This window comes from Mesoplodon densirostris, chromosome 4 (genome assembly GCF_025265405.1).
Source record: "Mesoplodon densirostris isolate mMesDen1 chromosome 4, mMesDen1 primary haplotype, whole genome shotgun sequence".
NCBI classification, from domain to species: domain Eukaryota; kingdom Metazoa; phylum Chordata; class Mammalia; order Artiodactyla; family Ziphiidae; genus Mesoplodon; species Mesoplodon densirostris.
In genome coordinates, this window is record NC_082664.1 from 61,660,156 (window position 1) to 61,676,967 (window position 16,812).

The window sequence follows — 16,812 nt, forward strand, 5'->3', positions numbered from 1 at the left end:
AGTAAAAAAATTAAGTTTCTAAAAGATAACACAGAAGAATATCTTCATACTCTTGAGTACACAAAAAAAATTTAAGTAGGAAACAAATAACAGTCATCATAAAGAAAAGACTGAAAAATTAGACTATGTTACAATTAAGAACTTATGCTTACCAAGACGCCATTTGAAATAAAAAAGCAAACCACAGAGTGGAAGAAGATATTTGCAATATGTATATCTGACAAAGGACTTGTATCCAAAATACAGGAAAAAATCCTACATATCAAAAGGAAAAAGAGAGATAAGCATACTTTTTAAAATGTGAAAAAAAAAAAACTAGGCAACATGACAAAAAGGATATCCAAATGGCCAATAATCATGAAAAGGTGATTAACTTCATTAGTCAGGGAAATGAAAACTGAAACCACAATGAGACATCACTATGCACCTATCACAATGGTTAAAATTTAGACTGGTAATATGAAAGCCACTGAAGTCTCACACTTTGCAAACAAAGCATGAGTGATCTTCAACTTACACAGAAGTAGCTGCATTGAAAAGTATCAAGTTTTCTGATTCTAACACGAATGTCAACATTTTCAAAAACGTCTTACCTCCTTTTGAACAACACTAAATTTTTCAAGTAGTTTACATTTTTCTTCGATCAGTGTAGAAAGTTCTGCAGCAAGCTTTTTCTCTCTTCCTAAAAACAGAGTTAATGTTATCATGTTTTTAAGTTGATTTAATTGTAAACAACAATGATGAGATCTAAAATAGAAAAAAGAGCTTACCCACATAAAGCCGGCTTCTAACCTGAAACAAATTTTTAACAAAAATTACATTAAAACACACACACATTCAAGCACATATAATTTATTTAACTTCTACTGCCAACTTAAAAACAAAAGGTTTGTTATTGCCTTAGTATAAATGTAGTTCGCCAAAAAGTGTTCTATTTCCAATGAGAAAAATACATATGAAAGTCCTCCTACTGAAGAGTCACATTGTGTATTAGCATATTAAAGACTCTGAAATAAGTCTACCTTAAAGATATCTGTTTCATTTCATTTAGCCTACTGCTCCTCAAACATATTTGACCCTAAAACGAACTACTTAAGGGAGCCCCTATATCATCTCCCCAGTACTAATATCCAAAATAACACAGTTTGAAAAATGTTACCATGCGGTCATGGATCTGCTGACTATAAAGTAAAAAACCTTTTTTCTTCTTTAACCTCTCTCTCAAACAATGAAGGAAAAATTCCATTTAAAAGGGGATCAGGTTTAGGACTAAGGTAATCTAAGAGAAAACAGTGGGGACTTAAATGATCTACAGAAGATATATAGGAATAAAATTAAATAAAACAAGATTTAAAAGTCAAGGTACAGGGTTTCCCTGGTGGTGCAGTGGTTAGGAATCTGTCTGCCAATGCAGAGGACACGGGTTCAAGCCCTGGTCTAGGAGGATCCCACATGCCGCGGAGCAGCTAGGCCCATGTGCCATGGCTGCTGAGCCTGCGCTCTGGAGCCCGTGTACCACAACTACTGAGCCCGCGAGCCACAACTGCTGAGGCCTGCATGCCTTGAGCCTGTGCTCCACGGCAGGAGAGGCCACCACAATGAGAAGCCCACATACCAAAGCGAAGAGTCTCCCCCGCTCGCCACAACTAGAGAAAGCTTGCACGCAGCAATGAAGACCCAACGCAACCAAAAATAAAATAAAAATAAAATAAATAAATTTAAAAAGAAAGTCAAGGTACAATATAGTAGGTATAGATGAGGAACAATTAGTGAACTGAAACATCAGATTCAGAAACTATCTCAAAAGGTAACAGTAAACCATTAAAAAAAAAAAGGGAAAAAAAAGTTAAGAGGGAAGTGAGAAGTAGAAGAGCCAACATCTCAAAAAAATAATAGTTCCAAAGAGGAAAAAAAATGTAAACTGCAGAAGAAACTTCCCAGAATTAAAAAAGATAAAAGATTTCATATTTAAATATTCAAGAGAATTTAAAGAAATAAGAAAAAAAAATCAAACCTGAACATATTATATTGAAATAAGGATATCAAATTAAAAGCCTCCACAGAGAACAGATCACTTACAAATGAATAAGAATCACATTGACACTAGACCTTTCAACATGTAACATTTGATGTAAAAAGACAAGGAAGTAAAAGGATAGAACTTTGGACGCAGAATGTTTATATCAAACAAATTACCATTTCAGCGTGAAGACTTAATTCAAACATCCTCAAGCATACAAAAGGTTTGCCACATAAAGACCAACACTGAAAACAATCTAGAAAGAAGCATTCAAATATGGGAAGAATTAAATTCAGGAGCCGCTGCAAGAGATATATCTTGAGGACTGGAGAAGGGGTGGAGGAGAAAGTAAAAAACAAAGAAATGGAAAAGGAAATATTTTTAGAACTAAAATTCTAGATTATACCAATATGAAAGGGGGTTAGAAAGTGAAAGAGACCAAGGGATGTGAGAGTATGCTAAATAAGGTTTTTGTTTTCTCAGAAGGAAGATTTACTTACAAATGTAGAAAAGAAACATTAAAAGTGGAACAAATTAATAAAGTATGCTAGAAGAAACTGGTCCAAATACATCAGTAATCAATAATCATAATATATGTAGATACACTAAACTCAGTGAAAAAAGAGATTTTCAGATTATATAAAAGAAATTCATACAGAACTGAATTACTTTGCTGTACACCTGAAACTAATACATTGTAAATCAACTATACTCCAACAAAATAAAAATAAAAAAAGAAATTCATACAGGACGTACATTAAGTAAAAGACCACAGAAAGACTGGAAAATATAAGGATGGATAAAGACACATGAAATATTACCAAAAAGAAAATTGGTCTGGCTATACTAACATCAGATAAGAGACTTTAAGACAAAAGCATCGGAAGAGTTATAGAGGGTCACTAGATATTGATAAAAGATTCAATCCACCAAGAAGAGATGTAGCAATTCTAAACATGTATCCACCTCACAAAATATCCTCAAAATATGTAAAGCAAGAATTGGCAAAACTACAGAAAGTAACTGATAAATCCATCATGACAGTGGAATTCAGCCAACTTCTCTTCACTCTTGACAGATGAAGGAAACAACAACAAAAAAAGAGCAAGAATATGTAATACATGAGCACCACAAAAATTAGTCAATTAGCAAGCTTGACCTAATAATGGATGGATATAGAATGATATACATGTATCTGCTTTCAATAATAATCAGGAGCATAAAGAGCACAGAAAAAGTCTACATGTATGTGGAACTCGCATATGTAGCATGGCAGATGAATGGGAAGAAGGGAGACTATTCAATAAACAAAGCTGGGAAAAAGGTTATATTGTGGGGGAAGGGGGGTGGGGAATTACACCAACTCCTTACCCCACACTAAACAAAAAATCAACTCAAGATGGATCAAGCAATTCTGTGCTAAAAGAAAACTTTTAATTAAGAATTTCTACTCATCAGAAAACATCTTAAGAAAAATGAAAAGATGTTTCATACTGGGACATATGTAATATAGATAATCAACAAGGATATCATCAAGACTATATAAAGAACTCCTACAAATAAAAAAGAAAACAACAAACTACTCAAAAGAAAAATGGGTATAAGACATAAATATTTCCCTGAAGAAAAAATACATATGGCCAATAAATTTACTGAGTTTTCAATCTCACTAGTGATCAAGGAATACAAATCAGAACCATGGTTAAGATACCATTCAAGTGGCAAAAATAAAGAATTTCAACAATAACAAGTGTTGGAGATGACACAGATCAAATGGATCTCTAGGACCTCTTATATACTACTGTTGGGAGTATAAATTGGTACAGATAATTTGGAAAAGAATTTGGTATTACATTTTTTTTTTTTTTTTTTTTGCGGTACGCGGGGCCCTCACTGCCGCAGCCTCTCCCGTTGCGGAGCACAGGCTCCGGATGCGCAGGCTCAGCGGCCATGGCTCACGGGCCCAGCCGCTGTACGGCACGTGGGATCTTTCCAGACCAGGGCACGAACCCGTGTCCCCCGCATCGGCAGGCAGGCTCTCAACCACTGCGCCACCAGGGAAGCCCTGGTATTACATTTTAAAAGCAGAACTTCCAATATACTATATAACCCAGTAATCTCACACCTAGTATATTCCCAAGAGAAACTTACAAATATACAACAGGAGACAAGTATAAGCAACTACCCAGCAGCATTATTTGTAATAGAAAAAACCTGGAAACAACTCAAAGGCCCAAGACCATAAAATATATCAATTAATTGTAGTATATTCTTACAATAAAATATTCTTAAAACAATCAAAATGGGTCAAAAATATGGATGAATCTTAGCAATACAGGATGGAGTAAAAAAGTTCCAAAACATGACATATGGCATGAGACTAAGCAAAATTACTACACTTCTGAAGGATTTGTGTACATATGACCAAAAAAAAATTTTTTTTAAGGCATGGGAATAATTAACACAGGATCCAGAACAGGATTATCTCTAGTACAGGGAGGCAGGGGGATGAAATGAGGGAGGATCACCCAAATATAGGTGACAGTCAATGTCTTTGATTCCAGGTTGGGTAGTATATTCACAGATGTTTAGTATACTGTTAAAAATAAACACAGACCCCAAATAATAAGCAAGTAAGAAATAAAGGTAGGCTTTGCTGTACACCTGAAACTTACACAACATTGTAAATCAACTATACTCCAATAAAAATTTTTTAAAAAAGAAGTAGAGGTAGGGTTTTAGTATTAGTGTGGAATACTCCTACAGAGAATTTATTTTAATTTTTACACTTTAAAAAATTCCTCTAAATCCATATTCAGTTTCTAGTAGCCACACATTAACATGAGTAGCCCACATAACAATAACCTGTTTCCTTAAAACAAAAGATATGTTTCTCATATTACTTGTTCAACATGAAGACAGAACGAACATTCTCTTAGTATATAGAGCACTGGTTACTTACCGATCGAAAACTTCTCCACAAAAACAAGAGAATAGCAAAAAATCCAACAATAGTTGCACATATCACTAATTCCCATGGAAAACCATAGAAGTTAGAACCTGGTCTCATATCTTCAGGCAATGCTGCCACAACCTTCAAGACAAAGAAAATTAACCTCTTAAAAATACACTTTTGATAAAAAGTGTTGATTACAAATTGCTATACACTGAATTTTTCTGTGTCCCCCTGCAACCCCAAAATTCTTATGTTAAACCTAATCCCCAATGTGATGGTATCTGGAAGTAGGGCCCTTTGGAGGTGATTAGGTCATAAGAGTGGAGCCCTCAGAAATGGGATTAGTGACCTTAGAAAAGAGGCTCCAAGCTCCCTTGACACTTCTATCATGTGAGGTTATAATGAGAAGACTATGAACCAGAAGTGTGCCCTCACCACACACCAGATCCATGGCATCTTTATCTTGGTGTTCCCAGACTCCATAACTGTGAGAAAAATGTTTGTTGTTTAAGCCACCCAGTCTATGGTATTTTGGTATGGCAGCCCCAACAGATTAAGACACAAACATAAGTACAAGTTTACATGTAAGTACTATTAACACCCTTTTCATGAAATGGGTACCAGACTATCACCAAACAGCAGGTATCAGAGGGTATTTTTCTGGCAATTTTCAACCACTATCACCAAGTGATGAAGGAAAGTAGTATGGTAAAATTTAATGATTTTCCAACCAGAGTTCTACAGAGATGCCTCAGAGCTTCTGAAAATGAGAGTAAGAAGAAAGAAGGCCAAAGAAAGAAGCTGAATCAGGTGCTCTTACCCTGATTCAACCAGTTTAGGCTTTTTCCATAGAGTATATGGGGTTCCATTTAAGATTTCCCCATGGGGGAAACAAAAATGGATCTGCTGCTTTATTAAAGTTTGAAAACCACTGATGAAACCTTTGGTTTAGAATCTGAATCCCTCTACCCTACCTCAGTGGCTCCCTTCTCTTATCTGTAATGGGAATAATGCTGTATGAATATGGAGTGCAGGTACTCAGTAAAGGTAGCTGTTTCTATTAGTCCTCCTCCCTAACAAGTCTTCAGCACAAAACAGCTTAAGGCTTTTGCAGTTGCTTCTGTATTTCATCTTTCTCTGGGTCAGTTCATTATTCACTGTCATCCAATGAGGTTATTTTTTCTTTGTTACCAGGCCCCACATATTATTCAATCACATAAAAAGGTGCAAAGTAGGGGGGAAAAATACTCTTTTTTAAGAACAACCTCAAGTCTGATCAGGTTTGATTCTTTCCAGGGTTCAACCCAAAACCTCTATGGCAAATCTTCCCTTTTTAGGCCCCTTCTATCTAGAAAAACACCTTTTAATATCTATTCTCTTCTCCAAAATCTTTTTTGTAACTTTGACCCATATATGCTATCAACAGTTCATTAACCTGTATTAAATAAACCTGATTATACCTTTTCTAAAAAAAAAAAAAAAAAAAAATACCACTTTACCCTGATCTCTGCCTCTGCCTCTCCCTGCATTACCCTTGTTACTAGCTCACAGAATTGTGACATCGCTAGAAACAACCAGTGATTTCAAAAAAAAAAAAAAAAAAATCTATTTCTGCCTCTGAGAAAAAGAGGCATTTGACACACAATACTGGGAAGAAAAGGTGCTTTCTTTACAGTTTACATATTCTCCAACCATCTTATTTTCAGCTAACTATGTCAAAACATAGAATGCACATCACTTCAAAAACCTAATAATGGGAATGATTTCTTTACAACACTACAACACTTTAAGAGACAATTCTAAAGGCATCTCTCAGATTAAACATGTAATTATCTTTAGTATAGTGATATTTCTTAAATCCAATAACATTTTATCAGTCCTTCTATTCTAAAAGGAGGTGGTAAATTCTAGGTTAAAGCCTTGAGCTGGTGGAATCTGGTGGGATCTGGTGGACTGAGGAATAGCAAAGAATCTGAGTCTCAAGAATGCATCTCAAATCCATTGCTCAGGTCTTAATTATGCTGGTTTTCTCATGGAGATTTTTCACCCTTAAATTTAACTAAAATATAGAACCCTATCTCACAAAAGTATAGAAAGAATAACCAAATTTATCAAACATCAATAAATATAACGCAATACACAATTACACATGATTTGATAAATTGGTCCTAAATTTTAGAAGTAATAGGTAACCCTCCATACAATATGGTAGTGATTAATCACGGAACACTTAAAACCTATTCCACTCCCAAACATGAGTATTAAAGGAATTCTAGACCAAGTAACTGAAAAGAAGCAATTAATCAAGTTGACAAAATACAGTAAGGTTAAATTAAAATTATTTTTCATTTTACCTCAAATAAATATTATATTAATAAAAACAACATAATAAGATGTCAATATACAGGCCCTGATAATACTTGACTGTAATGCAAAGTTTTATGAACCTACACTCTCCAATACATAAAACTTAAAAAATAATTTCCACTTTACATAAAGAGATTTTTTCCTGTAATTAGTGATAAACCACCAAAAAGTTTAAAAGGGGCACTGATTCACTCATTATTCATGATCAAGTTTGATAAAAACTATTTTTAGTATATCCCTTTCTTAAACTTTTCTTTACAAAAAATGTAAACTTGTAATCGTTAATAATAATTCTCCCTTTAAAAGCGTATCAAAAGAGCTTTAGAATCAAATGCTCTAAAAAGAGCTAAGGCAGAATAAGAGTTCAACCCAAACAAGATGAAACAGGATCTGTAAAATTAATAATTACCTCACAAGAAGCAGTTAACATTCGTTCAGTCATTCATCCATCTACCCAGCAACTAATTCCACATTTATTAACAAGTTACATTCCAGACACTTTTAAACACATACTCTTTTCATTTTATCCATTTCCATTGTTTTAATGGAAACTAAACACTAAAACCACTATGCTAATAACTCACAAATCTGTGACTCCAACTCTGAGCTTTATAATACCAGTTTATTGGACAAATCTACATGGATGTCCTGGAGGGGTCACTGTACAGAAAGATCGTCTGATACAGTCTATGTTCTACTGAAACGGGAAAGCTTCCTGCAAATAGTTACAGTATCATCCTTAATGTGGTGAGGGAAGTGATCATTCCCAAAGCCAATCATACAGATAAAGGGAGAGGACCTCTAAAAGGAAACCAGTATCTGATCTTAAGCTGGTAAAACAACTATTTCTACTTCAGTCATTCTCTCTTGGGACCTAGACATTAGGGAAGGTAGGGATAAGGATGGGTGCTAAAATGGTACCTAGCCCATAAAAATATGCCAGGTCCTGGGACTTCCCTGGTGGTCCAGGGGTTAAGAATCTGCCTTCCAATGCAGGGAACACAGGTTCGATCCCTAGTCAAGGAACTAAGATCCCACATGCCGCAGGGCAACTAAGCACACACACTCTAGAGCCCATGCACCACAACTAGAGAGCCTGTGTGCCACAACTAGAGAGCTCGTGTGCCACAACTAGAGAGCTCGTGTGCCACAACTAGAGAGCCTGTGTGCTGCAACAAAGAGCCCATGTGCTGCAATGAAAGATCCGACGCAGCCAAATAAATAAATAAACATTAAAAAAAAAAAAAAATATATATATATATATATGCCAGGTCCTAAAATGGGACACAGGCTGGAGAGGAAGGTATATTACTAAGACTAAACTGTCTGATTCTTTTTTTTTTTTTTTTTTTTTTTTTGCTGTACGCGGGCCTCTCACTGCTGTGGCCTCTCCCGTTGCGGAGCACAGGCTCCGGACACACAGGCTCCGCGGCCATGGCTCGCGGGCCCAGCCGCTCCGCGGCATGTGGGATCTTCCGGGATCGGGGCACGAACCCGTGTCCCCTGCATCGGCAGGCGGACTCTCAACCACTGCGCCACCAGGGAAGCCCTAAACTGTCTGATTCTTATTCTTCTGGTTTCTTTTTTTTTACCCTCAGTATACAACCATTTAGTAAAGGTTTACTTAAATGCTTCAGTCTTGTTTCAGCAGCTTTATGAGATATTAGGCTTAGCCTAACGTTCTAAATAAAAGCAGGGCAGGGTTATAAACACATTTTTGTTTATAACTCCCTTTTTCTCTATCTGATTTAAAACACAACTGCATAATGCAATAATTAGAAATTTATTTTGTTGGATGTAAAATACATAAAGATGTAAATTGTAACAAAAACAGCATACAGAACGCAAGGATGGAACTATATAGAAGCAAAGTTGTTGACATTAGGTGGATTAATGCAAAGTAAATCACTATAAATCAAACACATACAGTTAAGGGGCGGGGGGGGGACGACACTAAAATGGCACAGTAGAAAACATCTATATAACACAAAAGAAATGGAGGAACTAAGAAACAAAAAAGACCTAAGAAATATAGAAAACAAATAGCAAAATGGCAGAAGTATCACTAATTATATTAAAGTAAATGGGCTACGCTGTCCAACTAAATGGCAGAGATTGGCAGAATGGACCAAAAAAAACACGTTCCAACTATATGCCATCTACAAGACACATACTTTAGATTAAAACACATAAATAGGCCGAAAGATGGAAGAAGAGGCGAGACTGGTTCTAGATGGCGGAGTACAAGGACGTGTTCTCACTCCCTCTGGCGAGAGCACCAGAATCACAACTAACTGCTGAACAGTCATCAACAAGAAAACACTGGAACTCATCAAAAAAGATACCCCACATCCAAAGACAAAGGAGAAGCCACAATGAGACGGTAGGAGGGCGCAATCACAATAAAATCAAATCCCATAATTGCTGGGTGGGTGACTCACAAACTGGAGAACAATTATACCACAGAAGTCCACCCACTGGAGTGAAGGTTGTGAGCCCCATGTCAGGCTTCCCAACCTGGGGGTCTGGCAATGGGAGGAGGAATTCCTAGAGAATCAGACTTTGAGGCTAGCAAGATGTGACTGCAGGACTTCGACAGGACTGGGGGAAACAGAGACTCCACTCTTGGAGCGCACACACAAAGCAGTGTGCGCATCGGGACCCAGGGGAAGGAGCAGTGACCCTATAGGAGACTGAACCAGACCTACCTGCTAGTGCTGGAGGGTCTCCTGCAGAGGCGGGGGGTGGCTGTGTCTCAGCGTGAGAACAAGGACACTGGCATCAGAAGTTCTGGGAAGTACTCCTTGGCCTCAGCCCTCCCAGAGTATACCATTAGCCCCACCAAAGAGCCTGGGTAGGCTCCACTGTTGGGTTGCCTCAGGCCAAACAACCAAAAGGGAGGAAACCCAGCCCCACCCATCACAGACAAGCAGATTAAAGTTTTACTGAGCTCTGCCCAATAGAGCAACAGCCAGCTTTACTCACCACCAGTCCCTCCCATCAGGAAACTTGCACAAGCCTCTTACATAGCCTAATCCACCAGAGGGCACACAGCAGAAGCAAGAACAACTACAATCCTGCAGCCTGTGAAACAAAACCACATTCACAGAAAGAGAGACAAGATAAAAAGGGAGAGGGCTATGTAACAGATGGTGGAACAAGATAAAACCCCATAAAAACAACTAAATGAAATGGAGATAGTTAACTTTCCAGAAAAACAATTCAGAATAACAATAGTGGGAGAGGGGGAAGAGGGCGGAAGAGTAAGACGCGGAGATCACCTTCCTCCCCACAGATACATCAGAAATACATCTACACATGGAACAACTCCTACAGAACAGCTACTGAACGCTGACAGAAGACCTCAGACCCCCCAAAAGGCAAGAAACTCCCCACGTACCTGGATAGGGCAAAAGAAAAAAGAATAAACAGAGACAAAAGGATAGGGACGGGACCTGCACCAGTGGGAGGGAGCTGTGAAGGAGGAAAGGTTTCCACACACTAAGAAGCACCTTCGTGGGCGGAGACTGCGGGTGGCGGAGGGGGGAAGCTTCGGAGTCGCGGAGGAGAGCGCAGCAACAATGGTGCGGAGGGCAAAGCGGAGAGATTCCCGCCCGGAGGATCGGTGCCGACCAGCACTCACCAGCCGGAGAGGCTTGTCTGCTCACCCGCCGGGGCAGGCGGGGCTGGGAGCTGACGCTCGGGCTTCAGTAGGAGCGCAGGGAGAGGACTGGGGTTGGCGGCGTGAACACACCCTGCAGGGGGATAGTGCACCACGGCTAGCCAGGAGGCAGTCCTGGGAAAAGTATGGACCTACCGAAGAGGCAAGGGACTTTTTCTTCCCTCTTTGTTTCCTGGTGCGCGAGGAGAGGGGATTAAGAGCGCTACTTAAAGGAGCTCCAGAGACGGGCGCGAGCCGCGACTAACAGCGCAAACCCCAGGGACGGGCATGAGATGCTAAGGCTGCTGCTGCCGCCACCAAGAAGCCTGTGTGGGAGCACAGGTCACTATCCATACCTCCCTTCCAGGTAGCCTGTGCAGCCCGCCACTGCCCGGGTCCCGGGATCCAGGGAAAACTTCCCCGGGAGAACGCACGGCGCGCCTCACGCTGGTGCAACATCACGCCGGCCTCTGCCGCCGCAGGCTCGCCCCGCACTCTGTACCCCTCCCTCCCCCCGGCCTGAGTGAGCCAGAGCCCCCAAATCAGTGGCTCCTTTAACCCCGTCCTGTCTGAGCGAAGAACAGACGCCCTCCGGCGACCTACACGCAGAGGCGGGGCCAAATCTGAGTCCCGGGAGCTGTGCGAACAAAGAAGAGAAAAGGGAATCTCTCCCAGCAGCCTCAGAAGCAGCAGATTAAAGCTCCACAATCAACTTGATGTACCCTGCATCTGTGGAATACCTGAATAGACAACGAATCATCCCAAATTGAGGAGGTAGACTTTGAGAGCAAGATTTATTATTTTTTCCCCTTTTCCTCTTTTTGTGAGTGTGTATCTGTATGCTTCTGTGTGAGATGTTGTCTGTATAGCTTTACTTTCACCATTTGTCCTAGGGTTCTATCCGTTCTTTTTTTTTTTTTTACATTAAAAAACTTTTTTTTCTAAATAAATATTTTTTATTTTAATAACTTTATTTTATTTTTTCTTACTTTATTTTATTTTATCCACTTTCTTTATTTCTTTCTACTTCTTCTCCCTTTTATTCTGAGCCGTGTGGAAGAAAGGCTCTTGGTGCTGCAGCCAGGAGTCAGTGCTTGTCTCTGAGATGGGACAACCAACATCAGGACACTGGTCCACAAAAGACCTCCCAGCTCCACGTAATATTAAATGGCGAAAATATACCAGAGATCTCCATCTCAACACCAACACCCAGCTTCACTCAATGACCAGCAAGCTACAGTGCTGGACACCCTATGCCAAACAACTAGCAAGACAGGAACACAACCCCACCCATTAGCAGACAGGATGCCTAAAATCATAATAAGTCCACAGACACCCCAAAACACACCAGCAGATGTGCACCTGCCCACCAGAAAGACAAGATCCAGCCTCATCCACCAGAACACAGGCACTAGTCCCCTCCACCAAGAACCCTACACAACCCACTGAACCAACTTTAGCCATGGGGGACAGACACCAAAAACAACGGGAATTACGAACCTGCAGCCTGGAAAAAGGAGACCCCATACATAGTAAGATAAGCAAAATGAGAAGACAGAAAAACACACAGCAGATGAAGGAGCAAGATAAAAACCCACCAGACCTAACAAATGAAGAGGAAATAGGCAGTCTACCTGAAAAAGAATTCAGAATAATGATAGTAAAGATGATCCAAAATCTTGCAATTTATAGAATAGAGCAAATGCAAGAAACATTTAACAAGGACCTAGAAGAACTAAAGATGAAACAAGCAACGATGAACAACACAATAAATGAAATTAAAAATACTCTACAAGGGATCAATAGCAGAATAACGGAGGCAGAAGAACAGATAAGTGACCTGGAAGATAAAATAGTGGAAATAACTACTGCAAAGCAGAATAAAGAAAAAAGAATGAAAAGAACTGAGGACAGTCTCAGAGACCTCTGGGACATTAAACACACCAACATTTGAATTATAGGGGTTCCAGAAGAAGAACAGTAAAAGAAAGGGACTGAGAAAATATTTGAAGAGATTATAGTTGAAAACTTAACTAATATGGAAAAGGAAATAGTTAATCAAGTCCAGGAAGCACAGAGAGTCCCACACAGGATAAATCCAAGGAGAAACACGCCAAGACACATATTAATCAAACTGTCAAAAATTAAATACAAAGAAAACATATTAAAAGCAGCAAGGGAAAAACAACAAATAACACACAAGGGAATCCCCATAAGGTTACCAGCTAATCTTTCAGCAGAAACTCTGCAAGCCACAAGGGACTGGCAGGACATATTTAAAGTGATGAAAGAGAAAAACCTAGACCAAGATTACTCTACCCAGCAAGGATCTCATTCAGATTTGATGGAGAAATTAAAACGTTTACAGACAAGCAAAAGCTGAGAGAGTTCAGCACCACCTAACCAGCTTTACGACAAATGCTAAAGGATCTTCTCTAGGCAAGAAGCACAACAGAAGGAAAAGACCTACAATAAAAAACCCAAACAATTAAGAATACGGTCATAGGAACATACATATCGATAATTACCTTAAATGTAAATGGATTAAATGCTCCCACCAAAAGACACAAGACAGGCTGAATGGATACAAAAACAAGACCCATATATATGCTGTCTACAAGAGACCCACTTCAGACCGAGAGACACATACAGACTGAAAGTGAGGGGATGGAAAAAGATATTCCATGCAAATGGAAACCAAAAGAAAGCTGGAGTAGCAATTCTCATATCAGACAAGATAGACTTTAAAATAAAGACTACTAAAAGAGACAAAGAAGGACACTACATAATGATCAAGGGATCTATCCAAGAAGAAGATATAACAATTGTAAATATTTACGCACCCAACATAGGAGCACCTCAATACATAAGGCAAATACTAACAGCCATAAAAGGGGAAATCGACAGTAACACATTCATAGTAGGGGACTTTAACACCCCACTTTCACCAATGGACAGATCATCCAAAATGAAAATAAATAAGGAAACACAAGCTTTAAATGATACATTAAACAAGATGGACTTAATTGATATTTATAGGACATTCCATCCAAAAACAACAGAATACACATTTTTCTCAAGTGCTCATGGAATATTCTCCAGCATAGATCATATCTTGGGTCACAAATCAAGCCTTGGTAAATTTAAGAAAACTGAAATTGTATCAAGTATCTTTTCTGACCACAACGCTATGAGGCTAGATGTCAATTACAGGAAAAGATCTGTAAAAAATACAAACACATGGAGGCTAAACAATACACTACTTAATAACGAAGTGATCACTGAAGAAATCAAAGAGGAAATTTAAAAATACCTAGAAACAAATGACAATGGAGACACAACAACCCAAAACCTATGGGATGCAGCAAAAGCAGTTGTAAGAGGGAAGTTTATAGCAATACAATCTTACCTTAAGAAACAGGAAACATCTCAAATAAACAACCTAACCTTGCACCTAAAGCAATTAGAGAAAGAAGAACAAAAAAAAAAACCCAAGGTTAGCAGAAGGAAAGAAATCATAAAGATCAGATCAGAAATAAATGAAAAACAAATGAAGGAAATGGTAGCAAATATCCATAAAAATAAAAGCTGGTTCTTTGAGAAGATAAACAAAATTGATAAAACATTAGCCAGACTCATCACAAAAAAAAAGCGAGAAGACTCAAATCAAGAGAATTAGAAATGAAAAAGCATAAGTAACAACTGACACTGCCGAAATACAATAGATCATGAAAGATTACTACAAGCAACTCTATGCCAATAAAATGGACAACCTGGAAGAAATGGACAAATTCTTAGAAATGCACAACCTGCCAAGACTGAATCAGGAAGAAATAGAAAATAGGAACAGACCAATCACAAGCACTGAAATTGAAACTGTGATAAAAAATCTTCCAACAAACAAAAGCCCAGGACCAGATGGCTTCACAGGCGAATTCTATCAAGCATTTACAGAAGAGCTAACATCTATTCTTCTCAAACTCTTACAAAATATAGCAGAGGGAGGAACACTCCCAAACTCATTCTACGAGGCCACCATCACCTTGATAGCAAAATCAGACAAAGATGTCACAAAGAAAGAAAACTACAGGCAAATATCACTGATGAACATAGATGCAAAAATCCTCAACAAAATACTAGCAAACAGAATCCAACAGCACATTAAAAGGATCATACACCATGATCAAGTGGGGTTTATTCCAGGAATGCAAGGATTCCTCAATATACGCAAATCAATCAACGTGATACACCATATTAACAAATTGAAGGAGAAAAACCATATGATAATCTCAATAGATGCAGAGAAAGCTTTCGACAAAATTCAACACCCATTTATGATAAAAACCCTGCAGAAAGTAGGCATAGAGGGAAATTTTCTCAACATAATGAAGGCCATATATGACAAACCCACAGCCAACATTGTCCTCAATGGTGAAAAACTGAAACTATTTCCACTAAGATCAGGAACAAGACAAGGTTGCCCACTCTCACCACTCTTATTCAACATAGTTTTGGAAGTTTTAGCCACAGCAATCAGAGAAGAAAAACAAATAAAAGGAATCCAAATCGGAAAAGAAGAAGTAAAGCTGTCACTGTTTGCAGATGACATGATACTATACATAGAGAATCCTAAAGATGCTACCAGAAAACTACTAGAGCTAATCAATGAATTTGGTAAAGTAGCAGGATACAAAATTAATGCACAGAAATCTCAGGCATTCCTATATACTAATGATGAAAAATCTGAAAATGAAATCAAGGAAACACTCCCATTTACCATTGCAACAAAAAGAATAAAATATCTAGGAATAAACCTACCTAAGGAGACAAAAGACCTGTATGCAGAAAATTATAAGACACTGATGAAAGAAATTAAAGATGATACAAATAGATGGAGAGATGTACCATGTTCTTGGATTGGAAGAATCCACATTGTGAAAATGACTATACTACCCAAAGCAATCTATAGATTCAATGCAATCCCTATCAAACTACCAATGGCATTTTTCACAGAACTAAAACAAAAAATTTCACAATTTGTATGGAAACACAAACGACCCCGAATAGCCAAAGCAATCTTGAGTACGAAAAATGGAGCTGAAGGAATCAGGCTCCCTGACTTCAGACTATATTACAAAGCTACAATAATCAAGACAGTATGGTACTGGCACAAAAACAGAAAGATAGATCAATGGAACAGGATAGAAAGCCCGGAGATAAACCCACGCACATATGGTCACCTTATCTTTGACAAAGGAGGCAGGAATGTACAGTGGAGAAAGGACAGTCTCTTCAATAAGTGGTGCTGGGAAAACTGGACAGGGACATGTAAAAGTACGAGATTAGATCACTCCCTAACACCATACACAAAAAGAAGCTCAAAATGGATTAGAGACCTAAATGTAAGGCCAGACACTATCAAACTCTTAGAGGAAAACATAGGCAGAACACTCTATGACATAAATCACAGCAAGATCCTTTTTGACCCACCTCCTAGAGAAATGGAAATAAACACATGGGACCTAATGAAACTTCAAACCTTTTGCATAGCAAAGGAAACCATGAACAAGACCAAAAGACAACCCTCAGAATGGGAGAAAATATTTGCAAATGAAGCAACTGACTAAGGATTAATCTCCAAAATTTATAAACAGCTCATGCAGCTCAATAACAAAAAAACAAACAACCCAATCCAAAAATGGGCAGAAGACCTAAACAAACATTTCTCCACAGAAGATATACAGACTGCCAACAAACACATGAAAGGATGCTCAACATCTTTACTCATTAGAGAAATGCAAATCAAAA

The 16,812-nt window shown here is 38.5% G+C and overlaps 1 protein-coding gene across 5 annotated transcripts in view; it reads right to left on the bottom strand.

Annotated features, from left to right (window-relative positions):
- Positions 1-16,812, bottom strand: part of MIA2 (MIA SH3 domain ER export factor 2) — a 111,919-nt gene that overhangs the window by 63,471 nt on the left and 31,636 nt on the right. For all 5 annotated transcript variants that reach the window (XM_060096284.1, XM_060096285.1, XM_060096287.1 and 2 more), the window contains 3 exons: positions 4,983-5,114; positions 771-792; positions 594-682 (listed from right to left, as the gene is read on the bottom strand). In XM_060096284.1, coding sequence (XP_059952267.1) covers positions 594-682; positions 771-792; positions 4,983-5,114 — 243 coding nt within the window. The remainder of the gene's footprint in view (positions 1-593; positions 683-770; positions 793-4,982; positions 5,115-16,812) is intronic.